This window comes from Prunus dulcis, chromosome 1 (assembly GCF_902201215.1).
Source record: "Prunus dulcis chromosome 1, ALMONDv2, whole genome shotgun sequence".
Lineage (NCBI taxonomy): Eukaryota > Viridiplantae > Streptophyta > Magnoliopsida > Rosales > Rosaceae > Prunus > Prunus dulcis.
Genome location: NC_047650.1, coordinates 20588835 through 20608691, shown reverse-complemented (window position 1 = coordinate 20608691; position 19857 = coordinate 20588835). Strand labels below are relative to the sequence as shown.

Here is a 19857-nt window from a genome sequence, read left to right as displayed (position 1 = left end):
AAGATGATGATTTCTAGAATAGTTTAATAGTTTGTTTTATTTAAAGAATATTGTAGTTTATTTTATATAAATTCCATTGTACTTTGTTTTATTATTTAACTTCCATTGTACTTTGTTTTATTTAAAGAATATTCTAGTTTGTTTTAATGAATTCTAGTTTGTTCTAGTTTGCAAGTACATTGAATTCTAAACACACAACTCTAAATTGCAAGGACATTGCAATTTAGTTATTGAATTCTAGACACACAACACTGAATTTAAAAAAGACAACAATTAAAGTTCTGTTCCATATTGCTCCCACAAGTGTTGAATGATATCAGATCGAAGGTTGTAGTGGGCAGTTGGATAAATTATTATGCTTCGATTAATAGATTCTAATTGTATATTGCGTGATCCACATTCATGCGGTATCGGAGCCTCCTCCACATGATATGGTGTGTCCTCAGCAAGAGTTATGTCGTCTTGGTCACGCTTATCTTCAATAATCATATTGTGAAGAATTATGCAAGTTTTCAGTACCTCCCAAATGTCTTCTCGGTACCATTAGCTAGCAGGCCTCGCGATAATTGCAAAATGAGCTTGAAGAATTCCAAAAGCTCTCTCCACATCCTTACAATACGCCTCTTGCATCCTAGAGAATAATTGATGTTGTCGTCCTTAAGGATCCAAAAATGACTGGACAATTGTGTTCCACTTTGGATATATTCCATCTGCAAGATAGTAACCTTGCTTGTATTGTTTCCCATTCAGATAATATCGGACCTGTGGAGCACGTCCTTGAATGACGTCATCAAAAAGGGGTGACTTGTATAATACATTGAGGTCATTATATGCTCCTGGCATTCCGAAGTTGGCGTGCCATATCCATGTGTCGTAAGAAGCAACAGCTTCAAGGATTATGGTTGGATGACCATGGTGGCCCGTGTATGCCCCATGGTGTGACATTGGGCAGTTTTCCACTCCCAATACATGCAGTCAAGGCTTCCTAGCATGCCAGGAAACCCCTGTTCCTTAGCTTTTTGGAGCAGTTTTTGTAGGTTCGCCCTCGTTGGTTTACGAAGATATTCAGCTCTGTATAAGTTGTTGACTGCATGACAGAATCTCTTGCAAGCTTCAAAGGATGTGGTCTCTGCTATCTTCAAGTAATCATCATTGAGGTCAGCTATTGTACCATATGCAAGCATACGCATGGCGGCTGTCATCTTCACTTGTGATAAGAAACCAAGCTTTCCAGTGGCATCAGGTTTTTGTTTGAAGTAATTGTCGAAATGGACAATTTGTTCCATTATTCGATTAAACAACTCACGCCTCATGCGAAATCTATTACGAAAATTTGAAGGGGGATACAACGGATGGTTAGAGAAGTAATTTTGAAAAAGGTTTTCATGGGCACTTACTCAATCTCTTTGTATGGTACGTCGTCGTGATGATGTACCCCCATAGACAACCATCGAGGCCTTCTCCTTCTTCTTCGCTGCTTTTTTCCTTTGGTAGTTTTCAAACATTTCCAAAAACATTATGTTGGCACCTGTCTCATCACTAGAAGAGCTATCATATCCATTGTTGGCCATTCTAGTGCGGTGGTCGAAGAATGAATTTGAGAATACAAGAGTTGGGAAGTGATGTATTATGAAAATAAGATGGTTGTTCATTTATATAGGATGTGATGGTTTAAGAGATAACAAATATATGGATGAGATTCATACGAGGTAATTCGATCCAATGGTTATTGTAAGATGTAATATGAAGAGATTAGATTTTTTATCTGAAGCCATAACTAATGAGACCCACATCTATCTACCACTATTATTATCTGACAAAAGTAAAAGGCATAGGGATGGAAGGCCATAATGAAGGGGACATCACCATGCCTACCAAAATTATTATCTGACAATGTAGATAAGAGAGAGGTGGAAAGCCATAATGCAAGGGACTGATATCCAACTTTGGGATGACCATCTTATCTATTAAATAAAATGTTGATTTCTAAATCTTGTCCAAATTTTAATTTTTTTTTTGTTGAAATGTTCACAAAAAAGAGACTAACATAACATGAACAAACATTAAAGTAAATTAGTTAACCAAAAAAAAAAAATCACGTAAATCAAATTACATCATAAAAAAATATAGAGCCCGCCATGAATATAGAGCCTCCCATTGTGGGAGAGATTCCTTTAGAGCCCCAAAGATTCCATCGGAGCTTTAAATTGGGTTCTATCAACCACTTTTAGAGCCCCAACCATTGGGGATGGCCTTACAGCACCAAATTGCATGTACCACATCTCCTCTTCCCACAACGTGTGCATAAGAAGGAAGGAAGCCTTTCGCTGGAATAATTGCACACCAGTAGCTAAAATATTAGAACTATAAAACATTCTTCAGAATGCATACTTTCCTTAAGGTCGTTTAAATTTGTTTCCTCTTTTGTCACATTGACTACTCGTCATATGTCTTAAATTCGAGTAAGTAATATTAGATATATCAATTTTTTGACACCAATTAATGTAATAGTGGTTCATTTGCTATTTCATTATTTTAAAATTATACATAAGAAGAAAAATTAGGGTGCGGAAGAGAGAACATGAATTTTATGGTGAATGGTCAATTGCTATATCATAACCTCAGTCCCGATCTCTTGGACCACAGGAGTCCAAGAGATTGTGGTCACCTACCGTTGGATATTAATCCAATGGTTCAAAATGATATATATAAATGCAATATGACATAAATGTTTATTACCCGATTCAAGTCAACCGTTGAATTTACATCCAACGGTGACCAGCAAAAAAAATAGAATGGTAAAACATTTAAAATACCAGAAAATGTCCTTAGTTAATGCAAATATTAAAAATTGAAATTATTAATTAAATGAGAATAATATGGTAAATTCACACTTTTTCATATTAAAAAAATTAAAATTAAAAAAAAAATCAGGTAATTGATCTTATTTTTATGGAACACAACTACCCATTATCTTTTTTAATTTAAAAAAATTTATATAAAAAAAAACCTCTAACAAACGCTAATTCAAATTCCTCGTTAGTTATTGAACTTTTCAATAGCTCATAGCAAAATTCAAATTCGGCCCATTACCATTACAAAATGGGCTAAGGGAAATAGTCCATTACGACTCGGGCCTACATTGCTCTAGCCATTCATTTTTTATTTAATATTTTTATTTTAATAATAATTTATAGAATGATTAATTATTTTAATTACATGATAAAACCTAATTTAGAAGGAGGAATCAAAGTTGAAACAAGACTTGTCCTTCCTTGTAAGCTGTATAATGGTAATGTGGTTGGTTTGTTGGCAACTTGGCGAGGCAAAGAAAGAAGACAAAACAGCCTTTCGGAGATCTCAAGGGGCCTCTCTAATAACCCGACCCCCTTCGATGTTTCCCAAGTTTCTCCCTTCTTAACTCCTCGTCTCCTCCGACCTTAACCCAAACCCCAACCCAAATTGTTCTCTCTGTTCTGAACCCAAAAGAAACCAAAAAAAACAGAAACAGAAAAAGAGAGAGAGATGGCGACTCTTCCATCTACCCATTGTTGCCACACTTACTCGCCATTGCCGCCTTCATCTTCGTCTTCATCTTCATCGTCGTCGTCTTCAGTATCGTATTTACCTTCTTATTCATCTGCACACGGACGCCTGCAACGTATTGCAGTGCCTTCCACTCCGAAACGTTTTGTTTTAGCTAAGGTTTCTCTGCAATCTCAATCCGTTTCGGAGAAAAATGCTGTCCACATGCAAGACGGTTAGCTTCTTCAGTTTTTGTGAGCTTATCTTGATTGCATCTGAGTCTGTGGTTGTTTAATTTTATTGATTTGCTAACAACCTTAGACCAATTCTTTGAATTTTAGATGCCATCAGAAATCATCAGATTGTTCTGTTCTCGTGTTAAGAGCTTCCGCCCTTTGATTTATTTATATACTTATTGTCATTTATTAATGTAGGCCCAGTGGCGCCAGTGGTGAACCCAATTGAGAATGAAACTCCTTTCAAGAAATTGAAAGATGGGTTATTTTCAGCTCCATCTTCCAAGGAATCTAAAGACATAACCGGGTTTAACGTCAATGAAAATGAGTCAACTGTCAGTATCACTGTGGTTGGGGCTTCTGGGGACCTTGCTAAGAAAAAGATATTCCCTGCACTTTTCGCACTTTATTACGAGGGTTGCCTCCCTGAGGTGTGGATTTTGTTTTTCTTTCATTTGATTTACTCTATTCCCATATTTGGATTGATCGGTGGAAAATAATATGTGATGTTTTGTTGCAGCATTTTACTATTTACGGTTATGCTCGGAGTAAGATGACTGATACGGAGCTCAGAGACATGGTTAGCAAGACGCTTACTTGCAGGATTGACAAGAGGTGAGCCAAGCTTTATTCTTGTTTGTGAAATGATGTTGCTTTGCATTGTTATGTATACTTTGATTGAAAGCTCTAACTAGTATTTGACAATTCTTTTGCTGAGTTGATTGGTACGTGATATTGTTTTGTTGGAACTTCAGGGAGAATTGTGGTGAAAAAATGGAGCAATTTCTTCAAAGATGTTTCTACCATTCTGGTCAGTATGATTCACAGGAAGATTTCGCAAAGCTGGACAAGAAACTAAAGGAACATGAGGTACTCTTTATGTTCATATGGTGTACTTTATAAACTAAACATCTATGTGCATATGATGTTTATACTTTGCATTCTGCTCAAGCTTTGGAGTTTGGATGAATTTTAAGTGCCTCTGCATATCAGACTTGCTCATGTGTACTTTATATTATCGTCCATTTCAATGACATTCAAGTTAGTTATTTTCTCCATCTTAGTCCTACTTCCATTTAGATTGACAAGGAACTGCATGTGTAGGGGGGAAGAGTTCCTCATCGCCTGTTCTATCTATCTATCCCTCCGAATATATTCATAGATGCTGTTCGCTGTGCTAGCTCGTCAGCCTCATCTGGTAACGGCTGGACCAGGGTTATTGTTGAGAAACCCTTTGGTCGAGATTCAGAATCCTCTGCTGCTTTGACCAAGGCCCTCAAGCAGTACCTAGAAGAGGATCAAATATTCAGGTAGATTTTTTTGAACCCGGTTGGTTTTGATCATGCAATGATTATGGACCATAAGCTAATAATAAGGTTCTTTTTTCTGTTAACAGGATAGACCACTATCTGGGCAAGGAGCTTGTGGAAAACCTTTCAGTTCTCCGCTTCTCCAACCTTATTTTTGAACCCTTATGGTCAAGGCAGTATATAAGAAATGTACAGTTAATATTCTCAGAAGATTTTGGCACTGAAGGACGTGGAGGGTACTTTTCTTTCCTAAGTAGGCATAACCCTTTTATGGGGTCGGAAGTTAGGCATGAATTTCTAATCTTTCCTAAACCCTTCTTCCTTGCCGTGGATGTAGGTACTTTGACAATTATGGGATAATAAGAGATATAATGCAGAATCACTTGCTTCAGATACTGGCACTCTTTGCAATGGAAACCCCTGTCAGTTTGGATGCAGAAGATATCAGAAACGAGAAGGTTTTACAAATACCTGAAATGAGACTGCTTTAGTACCATATATTATAACTTTCCTCTTTCCTTTATTTATATTGCTTGCTCGGTGCCAGGTTAAAGTTTTACGTTCTATGAGGCCATTGCAACTTGAAAATGTGGTCACGGGGCAATACAAGAGCCATGTTAGAGGAGGTATTACTTACCCAGCCTACACGGATGACAAGACTGTACCCAAAGACAGCTTGACTCCAACATTTGCAGCAGCTGCCCTCTTCATAGACAATGCAAGATGGGATGGGGTTCCTTTCCTCATGAAGGCTGGGAAAGCATTGCATAATAAGAGGTGATCAATTAGGGATATAACCTAATTCTTGTTTTATTTATTGAGTTTTTGATATCTCGACTCATAGTTGTTTCTTTTCTTTTTTTTCCAGGGCTGAGATAAGGGTACAGTTTCGTCATGTGCCTGGAAATTTGTATAATCGAAATATCGGAACAGATCTTGATCGAGCGACAAATGAGCTTGTTATCCGAGTGCAGCCTGATGAAGCTATTTTGCTGAAGATCAATAACAAAGTCCCTGGTTTGGGAATGAGGTTGGACAGGAGTAACCTAAATCTTCACTATGCAGCCAGGTAAATTTCAGATATTATGTATGTATTCGACCAAAGGGTATGATATTAGTTCATTGAAAACCTACTCAACACTACTTATGGTTATTTTTTATGATTGTCTATTTTATGTTTTGGACAAATACTAAAATGTTTAGCCAAATCTGTTTGGCATGTTATTTGTAGATATTCAAAGGAGATTCCGGATGCTTATGAGAGGCTTCTGCTGGATGCTATTGAAGGGGAAAGGAGGCTGTTTATTCGGAGTGATGAACTTGATGCTGCTTGGGCACTCTTCACACCCTTATTGAAAGAGATAGAAGAGAAGAAGATTATTCCCGAGTACTACCCTTATGGAAGTAGGGGTCCTGTTGGGGCACACTATCTTGCAGCAAGATACAAAGTCCGGTGGGGTGATGTTGGTGTGGAGCAGTGACTCTGTGAGTGAGGTCCTCATTTCCATTGCTATCAGAGTGAAATGGAATAATTATTTTTCGAAAATTTTGCTTTGTGATTTGTTCCGGGTAGATTAGGAGTGTGGTCTTACTAGTCAACAAGCAATTAGAACTAGGACTTGGATTATCCTTGAGTTTTTGTGAAATCTGCTCTTTGTCAACGTGAAGAAACATTGAAGTAAATTCACTCCAGGTTTCTTCTCCAGTACTGCAGTCCCGGCATATATGTGTGTAAATTAATTACTTGATAATTAGTGTACTTTGAATCTGTTTCCTAGCACTGATTAAGAAACAGAGGCTTAATAGTAAGTTGAGTTTCACTGTGCAGGCATGCGAATTACATTGAAAGCCAAATGCCTTGTGGCAGAGTGAAGGCAACACATAGAGCAAATCCAAACAAACTAGAAATTTACTCTCAAAATAGCCCACAGTAATACAGAGGGAGAATGTAACCTGAAAATTGATGCCAGGATTGAGACTCAAATGACAAATTCTAACGATAATAATCAGCTTAGAATTCTAGTGAATGCCTTATCTAAGGCATTTGGATGATGCCCTATTTCTTACGGTTTGGATTAAATTGATTAGTTTGATTCAGTGATTAAGAAATAATACATTATCTAAAGGCCCTAGATAAAACTTAATTAGCAGGCTTTTATATTGTCCTACATTAACCCTCAGCCCGGTTCGAAATTAGAAAATGGGTCATCAACTGAGGCCCAAATTTTGAAGCCATATTTGTTCCGACCTGCAGTTGACTTTTTCTTTTTCTTTTTATCTAGGCCTTTGGCCATAGGCCGCAGCAGACGAGAACCCTCTTAGCATCTGGTTAACGAAAATGAATTCATGGAAATCAGTTCTTATGGCTTTTTTTTTTTGCTTTTTTTTTTTTTGTTGAGGACCTTTCCTATTGAAAGGATCAAGAGAATAGAAAATAGAAGATTCATTTTCTATGTTTGATAATGTTTGGGAAAGTAATTGAAAAATATTATTTGATTTCCTTTTTTATATTTGTTTGTGCATGAATTGGGAACAAAATTTGAAAGAGGATATTTGGAAAACTAAACAAAATGTATCGTTTGTATTTTAAAAAATTGTCTTAAATTAGAAATATGCAAACGTGGAAAAAAAACATAATTTTTTTTCAATTATTTAAAATTAATTTCTCAAGGAAAAGGAAGATGAAAATCATTTTCCCAAATTTAGACTTACCAAACAAAGGAAAATAAATGATTCATCAGTCAAGACTCCTTTTCCTGCAAGCCAAACACCATAGGGTTTATCTTTTGACATGTTTTAACACCATAGGCTAGCCAAGAATCATCACATGAATCGTAGGTATGAACACAGGGGCGGCACTAGAGTGGTGCAAGTGGCACCATAGCTCAGAGCCCCCGAAAAAAAAAAATTTCTTTATATTAATATATATATATATATTAATATTATAGGAATTGTATATATATTTTAGCGTGTTATATCTTAGCACAAAAGCGTATGTGGTGGAGTTGACTTTTTAGTGCTTATCCCGTTAGCAGCAGTATATATATCCCCCCTTCCCCGCAACTTAAAAACAAAAAACAAAAACAAAAACCTTCATGGCTTCATAGTTCCCTTAAACTTTGATTTTCTGTAAGTAATCATCATGATTCATCAAACTCTTTTTGGTTCTTTTTTCAATCCTTTGACAAATTTTGTTATTCTTTCAATTTCAGGAATTTCAACACCAAAAAGAAAAAACCCTAATTCCTAAATTCATAAAGACCACTCAAAATTAAATAGTCAGATTCAAGTCTCAATTCAAATTCAGGAGACCATTAACCCGGTGTTTCATGAGAAGCGAAAAAATCATAGAACAAAATATTCTGATGAGAATGCTTGTGAGCCATCCCAATCGGTTCCTGAATCAGCTTAAGAAAAATTTAGAATTGATTATTTCTTGTATTTAGTGGATCAAGCTATTGGTTCTTTACGGAGAAGGTTTCAACAACATCAAGAGTATGAGAATATTTTTGGGTTTTTGTTTACTTCAAAGAAGTTAAATTCATTTGATGACGACAATTTGAAGACTTGTTGCAGTCATCTGGAAAGCATTTTGAAAAATGACAAGTTTTCTGATGTCGATGGGGAGGATTTATTTGTTGAGTTGAAAGTTTTATAGGAGCTTTTACCAAAAGAAAAAATCACAGCTACTGCAATATTAGATTTTGTGAAAAGTTTAAATAGTTTCCCAAATGCATCCATTGCATATAGAATTCTATTGACTATTCCTATTACTGTTGCATATGCAGAAAGAAGTTTTTCAAAATTAAAGTTGTTAAAATCATACTTGCAATCAACTATGTTGCAAGAAAGATTAAACGGACTAGCTTTGATTTCAATTGAAAGTGAACTTCTAGAAAAACTTGATTATGAGCATTTGATTGATGATTTCTCTTCTAAAAATTCAAGAATATCAATTTTTAGACATTAGTATTATATTGGCTGTGTGTTTTTTTTAAAATTTTGGGGAAAAGCTCTCATAATAGTTTTAATTCTTCAAATAAAGACAACAAATACAATGTGAGTGATTTTTGGATAGTCAAGTATGTTTTTGTTGTTACTTTTCTGTTTGCAGTATAATCTAATATGTTAATGACATTTGTGTGCAACTACTCTTTAATTTATGATTGACAATTTTTTGTCATATTAAACACAGATTGCTTATTGGAGGTAGCAAAAGACCTTATGGAGGCATAAAGAACTTATTTTTATACCAAACATACTAATATTTAACTTTATCAAATGGAAACATTTAAATTTTTATGAAATTGATTTTTGATTGTCATTACATGTTTTTTGATGGCAACTTTTAGTTATTAAAAATTGTTTTATGACATTAAGTTATGGCAATTTTTTTTAAAAAAGTATTTTAGTATTAGATTATGTGAGGCCCTAATTTAAATTTCGCACAGGGTCGTCAAAATCTCAAGAACGGCCTTGTATGAATATTGGAATGAAACCACTCTCCCACTCTCCTTCACTTTTCGTCTTTGGCCAAAAAAGTCGAAGAAAATTAAGAGCAAACTACTTTTTTTTAAAAAAGGAGAACAAAAGAATGGGTTTTATCTGTAAACCTACTCGTTTTTAAAGTAAGAATTTCACCATAAACTTTAGAATTTGGGTGATTTGTCAATAGCAAATTTGATAAAGATCCCTTTTTGACTCCTCGATGGCCAACACATGAAAAAATAACACAAGAATCAGATGCATATCTCATACCTACCTACCCATTCATAATTCATTCACTAAAGAAACCAACGTCGACGAAAATAAAGACATTAAGCAAAGTCATCCACACTTTTGTTTGCAAGTTTTAAAAAAGATTTTGCAAATTTCGTTTGCTTTACAAATTTACGAATAAAATATTATTCCAAACATTATCTGCTATGGTTATGAAGTCACGTCTTCTTTTATGTATGCTCATCAAGTTGGATGATTTGTGTCCTTAGCTTTTTGGCTGTTTCTCCCACGTTTCATGTGATGAGTTGTCAAATGATCAAAGAAAATAGGGGCAATTCCTCATTCAATCAAGAATCAAGGGGGGCCTACTTCATTATTGTTTGCACCAAACGCTTAGACCATTTCATCATTTTTTTCATGCCAATTTGGACCCATTACTATCAATCTCCTTAGTGTCACAAACAGTTGGAACTATGCAAAGACTCTATTAGAATTTAGAGAGCTAAAGGCCCAAGCCTAGCCAATCACTAACTACTTTTGAGGCACAATAGACGCCTCACTGCCTTAACTATCAACACAACTTACTTAAGGCACAATGTAGTCTTTGACATTTATCCCGATTAAAAGTACCCAATCTGTACATTATATTATTATTGAATATTTTATGTTTTATATTTTGAATATTTTATGTTCTGATAAAAGATCTTATGTAATTTGTATTTCATCAATTTTAATATATGGTTTTTAAATAGATAAATATGAAGCACTTAAAAAATTTGGAGGAAATTGACAATAGTATGTGATGTTCCCATTTTTTGGAGCATGTAACAAGAAACTGAAAAGAAAAAAGAAAAAAAGGAAATAGCGTGAGAGGGGGGGTGGCGGTACGAGTTGTAACTTTCCGACTTCAATTATTGAATTTCAAGATATTTCCCATTGACGAATTTACGCGTGCCAATAAAAGAACAAGCCTTGAGAAGTGGCCTTCAAATTTCAAACGCCCCCCGAACTTCCTTCTCTCACCGAACCAAAGGGCTTACATCATCGTCCCCAACAAGAGGTGCCCACCATTTTGGGTCCTGAGCTGAGCCTGATCCCACAAAAGCAGACATGGCAGAGAACAAGCCTGCGCAAATCAAGGACTTGCAGATTCTGAAAGCAAACAAAGATGATGAAAACAAGAAGCACCTGGCGCCCAAGAGGAGCTCCAACAAGGACAGGCACAAAAAGGTGGATGGTAGAGGCAGAAGAATACGGATGCCTGCCTTGTGTGCAGCTAGGGTCTTTCAATTGACCAGAGAATTGGGTCACAAGTCTGATGGGGAAACAATTCAGTGGCTGCTGCAGCAAGCTGAGCCATCAATTATAGCTGCCACTGGCTCTGGAACTGTACCTGCTTCAGCTCTTGCAGCTGCAGGGTCCTCTGTTTCTGAACAGGGGAGCTCTGTTTCCTCTGTTACTTCTGGGTTGCATACAAGGATGGAAGGACTAATAAGACCAAGTGTTGGGTCTGAAGGCAGTGCCAACTGGGCATTTCATATGGGCAGATCTAATGTGGCAAGTGGGGTTTGGCCCTTGCCCTTTCTCAGTGGGGTTAGGTCAGGTTTTGATCAAAATTCTGGTCAGGCAACAGTCAATTTTGGGAGTGAAAACTTAAACATCATGCAGCATAAGTTTGGGTTTCATGGGTTTGATGTTCCTGGCATGAATTTGGGGTCAATGGGTTTTCCCACAATTCTAAGTGGAAGCAACCAGCAAGTTCCAGGTTTAGAGCTTGGGCTCTCACAGGATGGTCATATTGGGGTTGTGAGTTCTCAAGCTTTGACCCAATTTCACCAGCACAAGGGGCAGAGGCCAGGTGGTGTAGCTTCCTTCAATCAGCAGCAGCAGCAGCCATCTGATACGAATGAATGATTTTCAATGATCAAAACAGAAGAGAAAATCAAAATAGCTCAGACACTGGCTTTTGCAGCGTTACCCTTCTTTCAGTATTTTTCATTTGATCAGGTGGTTCTCTCTCTCTCTCTCTTTCTTTCAGAGTCTCCTTTATTGGAAATTCTTTTTTAGAATGTTTAATTTTGTCACCTGCAGGATGAAGTATGAAGAGAAAAATGGCTTGGAGATTGGATTTGCTTTCTATTTCTGGTTCCTTTTTTGATGTGTGTGCTATCATGTCCCAATTAGAATATGGCTGTTGCTTGCATCCAACCAAAAAAATTGTTGAATGTTAAGCATGAACTATATAGATTTCATGCAGTGCAGGTATGCAATTTCATTTAGATATGATCTGGTTACTGTTTCACCGAGTCTCTATATATATATAGCTCAAGAAGATGCTCTTTTAAAGTTGCTTCTTTCGAACTTGGCAATGATTTGCCCTTGGTTAGTTCTTGGAAGTGGTGTGGTGCTTTCCTTTTTTGTTAAACAATACGTCTTAGTCTTGGATTTGATCTTTAATGAAATAGGATTTTGAACCTTAATTTAAAGGATACATGTGATGGTTCTCCTGTCGTTTTCGTTAAAGAAAAAATGTAAAAGAAAAAAAGAAACTAAGGTTGTTCATAACACTTGTTAAAAATGAACTGAGGACAATATACGTGGCAATGGGGTTGTAGCTTAAGTAGTTAAGAGGAGTTACTCATGCATGTACTTGTGGTAAGTGAACGACCTATCGTCATGAAAAAGAAACGGTTGTCATTCTCCCAATTGCAGGAGGCCGTCAATCCAAGCCCAATCAAATCAAACAATGCACCAAAGAAGATGGCAAATGAACCCAACCCATTTCCAACATTGAGTTTTACCATTGTTTCCTTATCCCATCCAAGCACAACCCAACCGAACCCGTTTATGCACCAGTTTGGGCCATAACCAATCAAAAAGAGGCCCTTGTTGTTTTCCATTACAAGCGAGGTCATGGTGAAGGTGTGAAGCTCAATCTGTCAACACAGAAAATGTCCAGAAAGATTTACAGATAGGGATGAGGACGAGACGTTGCCATAGCAGTGCCTGCCAGTAAGCTTAATCAACTAGTAACCAGAGACAAAAATGTAGGGTGGTCCAAGCAACCCAACCCAAGTGACTTGTTGGACCACATCAAATCAAAGATTCAAATATATATTTGAGATTGGATTGGATTGGATTGGATCTATAGACTACAGTCTGTGTTCTCTCTGAGCCTCTAACTTCATATGGAGGCCGTTTTAAGTTGTACGGATATACCATGCAATCCCTTATCGGCAACAAATATCTTCTCCTCTTTTCTTTTACCCTTTTTGTTTCTTTGGCTGACAAAAGTTGCATTGCAATCAATACATTTTTACATGTATATTGTATGTATATATATATATATATATATATATATATATATCATATTCTCTCTCTTATCTATTACATTAAAGAAAATGTGTGGATCCAATTAATACATATTAGTCGGCTAATCAGCTTATGGATGTGAGTATTGTAGTGTTACATGCTGGGTTTTCTTAGAAATAATGAGAATTAAATTAAAACAAGAAATGTACCTAGAATGCATAGTGAACTTAGACGAATGCGGAAAAAAAAATCTAAATTCTTTGTTTTATTGTTGGTAAGCACCCGCCTGGAGTCCCAGGCTTATGAAGATGTGCAAGTGGAATTGCCACTTGAGATCTGGTCTGATGTGAGTAGATTTGCACAACCTCCCCCAAGGCCAGTGGAATTGGATGAGTTGCTTTGTGATGCAAATTCATGTGATGAAGATGCCAACACTTAACTTCACTAAACCCACCAACCATTTGCTAAATCCACTTGAAAAAGACATATGATTAATAAGTCCAGGTAATATTATGTAATTATACTTAGCCTCAGGTACTTACATAAACCCTGAATTTGACTTTAATATACTTTTTATTCATCTTTGATTATTCAAATAATTTGAACCTCAAATTTCAACGAAGTTTGTGTGAGCATGGTATTGTGGTAATTATCTTTCTTTTTTCTTATATTTGTTTGGGTGCTGCTGCTACCCCATTTTATGCACATGATTTCTCAGCACATCAATAATGCATTTGTGGTCTGAATGTCATTCTGCGAAGCAAACACCATCAATGATCCATTTTTTTCACTTAAAATGTCAATCCCATACTCCTTGTTCATCTGTCGGAAAAGGAAAAAGAAAAGCCAATCACATGGCAGGTGGACCTAAAAGCCTTACAATCTTTACTTCCTGGTACGGATATGTTGTTTCAGTATGATTTTCTGGTTCCTCTCAATTAGAAGTAATATAAGTGATAGTCTAAATTATAAGTGGAAGAATCGTTTCTCACATACACTAATAAGGTACCATGGATTCGAAAATAAAACCATTGGCTTACATCTTTGGAATAAAATCCAATTAGAAAAGGAAATACAATTAGATAAATCCTTTTTCACTAAGTTAAAACCCCATGAACAATATTACTTCTCTTTTAAATATTAGAAGAAGTTTTTTTTTGTCTAAGAGATCGGGACTGATAAATAAGAATATCATTATATTTTATGCAGGTCCACATGGTTTTAAGCCCCCCTTTTTTTTCTTTTCTTTTTTCTCAGACTGGGTTTCTTGCATGTGTGTGTCATGTGCAGATCCTGCAGAATAGTAGTTATGGCAAGTGGCATGTTTCAATGGGTGGCCCTAGGCTCCCTCTTTTATGCGTACCTGCGATGTTTCATTTGTTTGACTATGCAGTCTTACTTACACCAATAATATCTTTTGCACTCAACTCTGCAATGCAACTATATAATAATATTACCGATATAGTCAGTTTATTCCTAAGGCTGCTGGAGGCTCCTACCGATCTTATGCCGTCCAGCTGCCCAGGGTAGAATCTGATCCAACGGTGTAGGGTGGCGGAGAATGAGAACAAGTTTGGCAAGTATTCTCTGTTTTCTGATTTCACGACGCATGTTGTATTGTATCTTATAAGTTAGGTCCTTCCCTCCCTCCCTCCCTCTCTTCTCATATCGATGTCATTTATATACAAATACAATACCAAAGGTGTGGGCTGAGGCAGACGCCCTCCATATTCCTTATTAGATTCATAGAAATTTATTTCTCTTTTACACCCAATCTCTGGCTCACAACAACGCCCCATTCTTTAATAGAAAATTTTACTTGTGTAGTTCTTGTTTGATGATTTAGTCCTAGGGTGGAACTCAAGGTACCCCAAGTGCAGGAGACTCTCACCCTACTAATACTATGAGAGGAGCTTACTTACACTCCATTTCACTCAAGAAAGACTTTTAATCACAATATGATCCTATATAAAATCAGTTCAAAGAATTAGAGAAGAGTTGCATTTAAAAAATAATTAACACCGAAACCTAATGTTGACCTTCACAACGTTCAAACCATCTTGACTAATATTGTGACATTTGCCAACACTTAGAGTGCTATTCGTCTTGACTCATGCCCTAGTGTTGGCTTTTCTCACGTAAGTGATGTCGGTGATAGTGGCCATTGTAAAAATAAGAAGAAAAATAAATAAAAGGCATGTGTGCTATTTCTCGATATAATAAAAATATAGGCTCATAGAGTCTAGTGGCAGAGCCAGGAATCTTACCACAAGGGGTCCTACTACATGGTAAGTCCAAACACTTTGGGTGCTATTCATCTAGACTCTTGTCCTGATGCTAGTTTTTATCATACAAGCGTTGTCGTTGATAGCATGAATTGTAAAAATAGGAAGAAAAATAAATGAAATGCATTTTAGGATATATCCTTGGAAGAAAAAAAAATGCTTCTTATGCGTGCTCTTTCTCTATATAATAAATATTTAATAAATCCAATTAAAAGATGTTACATGTTATTAGTGTATAATTATGGAAGATGATATATTTTAATGCCATGTGATGTGAGAGAGACACAACTTAAGTTTTCCTCCACAGTGAGGGGCAGATTGGATACTGAGGTTAGGTTCGAAAGTAGCCAAGCAAATCAAATCAGAAAAAAAGGCAGATGCGTAGTGGCAAAATAGAGGGACAAAAGGGGATCCCTCCAGCTGAGGATAGCCCTACTACATATGGAAAGGCCTTTATTTATTTTATTATTGTTTCGAGGGATCATAAACTTTGGGACAATAATTGAATGAAGGAGAGGAAATCAGACATGTTCAGGTTTCCTTAAAATAAAGGGATGCTTATGGTTAAATCCTTCTATATTCAAAATGAAAAGAAAATCCAAGAGCGATCAGTGGCCAAAAAGCCCAACAAAATCCCTCTAGATTTCGAATAATTATGAGATAAGAGAGGCTTCCCCAAGTCGGAGGAGGGGTCTCTAAAGCTGTAAAGCACAGCATAATCCTACTAGATTTCCATATGATATATATATAGAGAGAGAGAGAGAGAGAGAGAGAGAGAGAGAGAGAGAGAGAGAGAAGAAAAAAAGCCCATGTGTCGTGTGTGCCTTTAATTTATAAGATTTTGGGGCACCTTTATCCCTCCTGGAAAGACCAACTTGCATGGATAAAAGGATAAGGTACTAGATTAATTAATAATCCCTATAATATTAAAGATCCCTAAAAACATAGTAGCCGAAAAAAAAATTAAACGCTAATTATACCAGTTGATTAAGGAAGTAGTGTACTCAGAATTGTTGCACTTGAATTCGAACCTGTTTTAGTCAAAAAAACACACAAAGAGAAAAGGGAAGAGAAAATTAAGAAAAAAGAGCCGCCTTGTCGTTGTGATTGTGAGAGAAAAACACGAACAGAGACCTGGAAGACCAAGTTTTTTAGGAGGTGAGATGGGTCCCACTTGGCAGTGACATAATAGTCGCATGCCCTCCTTTTTTTAATATATTTTTTGATTATTGAATATGATTTTGTTAATATTTTGTTGTTATGTCCCTCCAAAACTCTTCGCCAGCTCAAGAGCCACCACCACCCAACCAACACTTAACACACAGCCACAAAGCCTCGTCTCATTTCATTTTCGAAGCAACGCAGAAACTGCGAGAGACTCTCAGAGAGAGCAAACTAGAAAGCCCTGTCTCAAACACAGAGCTCAAGTTTTGCTCTTTATTTTTGCGCTTCTGGAATCCCAACCTCTGTTTTCATTGTTTCTAATGGATTGGTCTTCCTCTTCTCTCGCTGTTGACGATGAGTTTGAGAAGCTTGCGATGAGAATTAACCCTCCAAGGTAATTCACTCTCCGTTCTCTTCATTTTTGGTTTTGTTTCCTTTATGGGGTTTTTTTGGGGATGAATTGCTCTTGGTTTTCGTTGAACAAAATGGGTTTTGCTCATTTTCTTTGAAGTTCATTGTTTCTTGAGCTGCAATTGTCCATTTTGAGTGTTTTTAATGATACAGTTTTTTTATATGGTTTCTTCTTGATATGGGATTTGTAGGGTTACCGTTGATAATACCTCAAGCAGGAAAGCCACTTTGATAAAGGTATATCTGACTGAATTTCTTGAATTATCTTTGCAAGCAATCCAAAAGGACCATTCTTTTTAACATTGGTTCTTTGTCCTTAATCTTTTTTTTTTTTTTTTTTTAATGAGAAAATTGTAGGTAGATAGTGCAAATAAGCGTGGGAGTTTGCTGGAGTTGGTTCAGATTCTGAATGATTTAAATCTCATTATAAGACGAGCTTACATTTCGTCGGATGGGGAATGGTTCATGGATGGTGAGCTTTTTATTTCCAAAGTGCTGAAAAATCTCAAATTTTTATTCTTTATGACTAATTTTCAATGATTCTTTTTGCAGTATTTCATGTCACTGATCAACAGGGGAATAAGCTCTCTGATGATGGAATAGCTGAACGCATTCAACAGGTCAATCCGCAAAACTAATAGCCCTCTTTCTTTCTTCTAATATCGAAATTGAGAATGGGGTTTAGACTGACTTTTAATAGGTGGAACTTTCCGCAAATTTGATTGATCGATGTGTTTTCTATCTGTATTGTGGAAGCAATAGTTTGAGTCTTACTGCATTTGGAGGTTTACTTCATTCAGTTTTCGTATGGTTCTATGTGTGCTTCTTGACCTGCTCATATATGAACTGAATTTCAGTATTAGTCACGATTTGTATATATTCACTTTATAAAACATGGTGCACATTGTGGCAAGATCTATTCGAGAGGATAACTCTCTTTCCCCACCCCAAGAGAGAAGACTGTCTAGAACCTTACTAGACAGTCTTCTCTGTTTGGTTTGTAATGGAAATAATTAGCAACACTATCTGTGAATCTTGTAAATTTTAATTCATATTGATTATTGAATTCAAATTTTGCAGTCACTAGGACCAAGAGCACGGAGCTTCCGTTCCTTGAGAAGGTCTGTGGGTGTCCAAGCTGCCGCAGAACACACCACTATTGAATTGACAGGAAGGGACAGGCCAGGCTTGCTGTCTGAAGTTTTTGCTGTTCTTTCTGATCTCAAATGCAATGTGGTCACCGCAGAAGTCTGGACTCACAATTCAAGAATGGCATCAGTTGTTTTCATCACTGATGAGGCAACTGGGAGGCCTATTGATGATCCTGACCATCTTTCCAAAATAAAAAAACTTCTCCTTTATGTGCTTAAGGGGGACAGAGATAAGCGCAGTGCCAACACTGCTGTTTCTGTGGATTCCACACATAAGGAAAGGAGGCTCCACCAGATGATGTATGCTGATCGTGATTATGATATGGATGGTGCTGATTGTGGATCAGCCAGTGATCGAAGCAAACCTCTTGTAACTGTTGAAAATTGTGTAGATAAAGGATATACTGTTGTGAACTTAAGGTGCCCAGACCGTCCTAAGCTGCTCTTTGATACTGTATGCACCTTAACAGATATGCAATATGTGGTATACCATGCAACTGTGATTGCTGAAGGACCTGAGGCTTATCAGGTTGTCTTTATTTCCCTGAAGTTACTCGAAATTTCTTATTTTAGCTTTAAGATGCATATCGCAATCAACACAAATACCTTATTTTAGTTAACATTTAATCTTTTTTTAATAGGAATATTACATCAGACACACGGATGGCTGTCCTATTAGTTCTGAAGGAGAAAGGCTGAGGGTTATCCATTGCTTGGAAGCGGCGATTAGAAGGCGGACGTCTGAGGTACAAACATACAGTAATTTTAATTTTGCATATCTTTTTCCCGATTTCACATAGCATTTTGAAGTCAAAGCATCATTTCTAATGCAGGGTATAAGACTAGAGCTTTGTGGTGAAGATAGAGTTGGCCTTCTTTCTGATGTGACTCGCATATTTAGAGAAAATGGTCTTTCAGTCACCCGAGCTGAGGTTACAACCAGGGGTTCCCAAGCCGTGAATGTTTTCTATGTGATAGATGCATCAGGAAATCAAGTGAAGAGTGAGACAATTGAAGCAGTTCGGCAAGAGATTGGTTCAACCATACTACGTGTGAAAGAAGACTTCTATTCAAAATCTCCACCACAGGAGAGTGTGAGATTCTCTTTGGGGAATCTCTTTCGGACTAGATCGGAGAAGTTCCTTTACAACCTGGGTTTGATAAAGTCATGTTCATGAGTGTCTCATTAGGTAAACTGGGTGCTGTCTGTCACTCTGTCTAATGCCTGTGTATATTAGGATGCCTTTTGGTTAGCTGTAAATTGTGCTCTGAAACTGCAATGCAAAGCTTCAGGTCAATCCCTTTGTTGATCTTGAATCCGGCCTGGGACTTGTAAATCAGATTTCTGAATTGTACAGTTCCAATCTACATACATTTCCCCAGCTTCATCCTTTAGTCTCTAAAGGTATGATAAATACATATATGACCTATTCTACCAGCTACTGCAGAATCTCAAACCTGGTATGCCTTTTTGGCAATTCATATTATAAGGGCTAGTTCTGATAATCAGCAGGAAACATTACAGTGTGATGACACTAGGATCTAAGCAGTCACAAATTGAATGATCAATCTAATCTCTCAATTAGAGAGGAACCCTTAAAAGCATAAAAAGCATGTCTTTCATCAGGGTTTTCAGTTCTCCAATTTTTGCTATAAAAAGCTTGCATTTTTACACCTAGACACCTAGTGTTCCTATCAATATGAACAAGACAGAAAAACTCATGGCACAAATATTGTAGCAAGT

The 19857-nt window shown here is 36.8% G+C and overlaps 3 protein-coding genes across 3 annotated transcripts; all 3 read left to right on the top strand.

The window, feature by feature from the left end:
* The first annotated feature begins 3270 nt into the window (after window positions 1–3270).
* Window positions 3271–6880, top strand: LOC117614745 (glucose-6-phosphate 1-dehydrogenase, chloroplastic). Its single transcript, XM_034343642.1, has 10 exons — window positions 3271–3760; window positions 3960–4192; window positions 4282–4376; window positions 4517–4631; window positions 4866–5071; window positions 5158–5307; window positions 5409–5529; window positions 5619–5848; window positions 5940–6140; window positions 6303–6880. Exons 1-10 carry the CDS (start codon window positions 3526–3528, stop codon window positions 6550–6552), a joined length of 1836 nt encoding a protein of 611 aa, XP_034199533.1. The 5' UTR covers window positions 3271–3525; the 3' UTR covers window positions 6553–6880.
* A 3849-nt stretch (window positions 6881–10729) lies between these two features.
* On the top strand, window positions 10730–12270 carry LOC117625439 (transcription factor TCP20-like). The gene is made up of 2 exons (XM_034356994.1): window positions 10730–11797; window positions 11882–12270. Exon 1 carries the CDS (start codon window positions 10901–10903, stop codon window positions 11702–11704), a length of 804 nt encoding a protein of 267 aa, XP_034212885.1. The 5' UTR covers window positions 10730–10900; the 3' UTR covers window positions 11705–11797; window positions 11882–12270.
* A 4367-nt stretch (window positions 12271–16637) lies between these two features.
* Window positions 16638–19553, top strand: LOC117625428 (ACT domain-containing protein ACR4-like). Its single transcript, XM_034356984.1, has 7 exons — window positions 16638–16945; window positions 17154–17199; window positions 17320–17434; window positions 17515–17582; window positions 18043–18642; window positions 18755–18859; window positions 18947–19553. The coding sequence occupies exons 1-7, from the start codon at window positions 16872–16874 to the stop codon at window positions 19289–19291; spliced, it is 1353 nt and encodes a 450-aa protein (XP_034212875.1). The 5' UTR covers window positions 16638–16871; the 3' UTR covers window positions 19292–19553.
* The last annotated feature ends 304 nt before the right edge of the window (window positions 19554–19857 follow it).

Excerpts from the sequence above, each read along its gene's own strand:
- LOC117614745 (XM_034343642.1), top strand. The coding sequence starts at position 3,526 with ATGGCGACTCTTCCATCTACCCATTGTTGCCACACTTACTCGCCATTG. Across the intron at positions 4,377-4,516 it reads ACTTGCAGGATTGACAAGAG|GGAGAATTGTGGTGAAAAAA; the intron begins GTGAGCCAAGCT and ends TTGGAACTTCAG. Across the intron at positions 6,141-6,302 it reads AATCTTCACTATGCAGCCAG|ATATTCAAAGGAGATTCCGG; the intron begins GTAAATTTCAGA and ends TGTTATTTGTAG.
- LOC117625439 (XM_034356994.1), top strand. The coding sequence starts at position 10,901 with ATGGCAGAGAACAAGCCTGCGCAAATCAAGGACTTGCAGATTCTGAAA.
- LOC117625428 (XM_034356984.1), top strand. The coding sequence starts at position 16,872 with ATGGATTGGTCTTCCTCTTCTCTCGCTGTTGACGATGAGTTTGAGAAG. Across the intron at positions 16,946-17,153 it reads ATGAGAATTAACCCTCCAAG|GGTTACCGTTGATAATACCT; the intron begins GTAATTCACTCT and ends TGGGATTTGTAG. Across the intron at positions 18,643-18,754 it reads AAGGACCTGAGGCTTATCAG|GAATATTACATCAGACACAC; the intron begins GTTGTCTTTATT and ends TTTTTTTAATAG.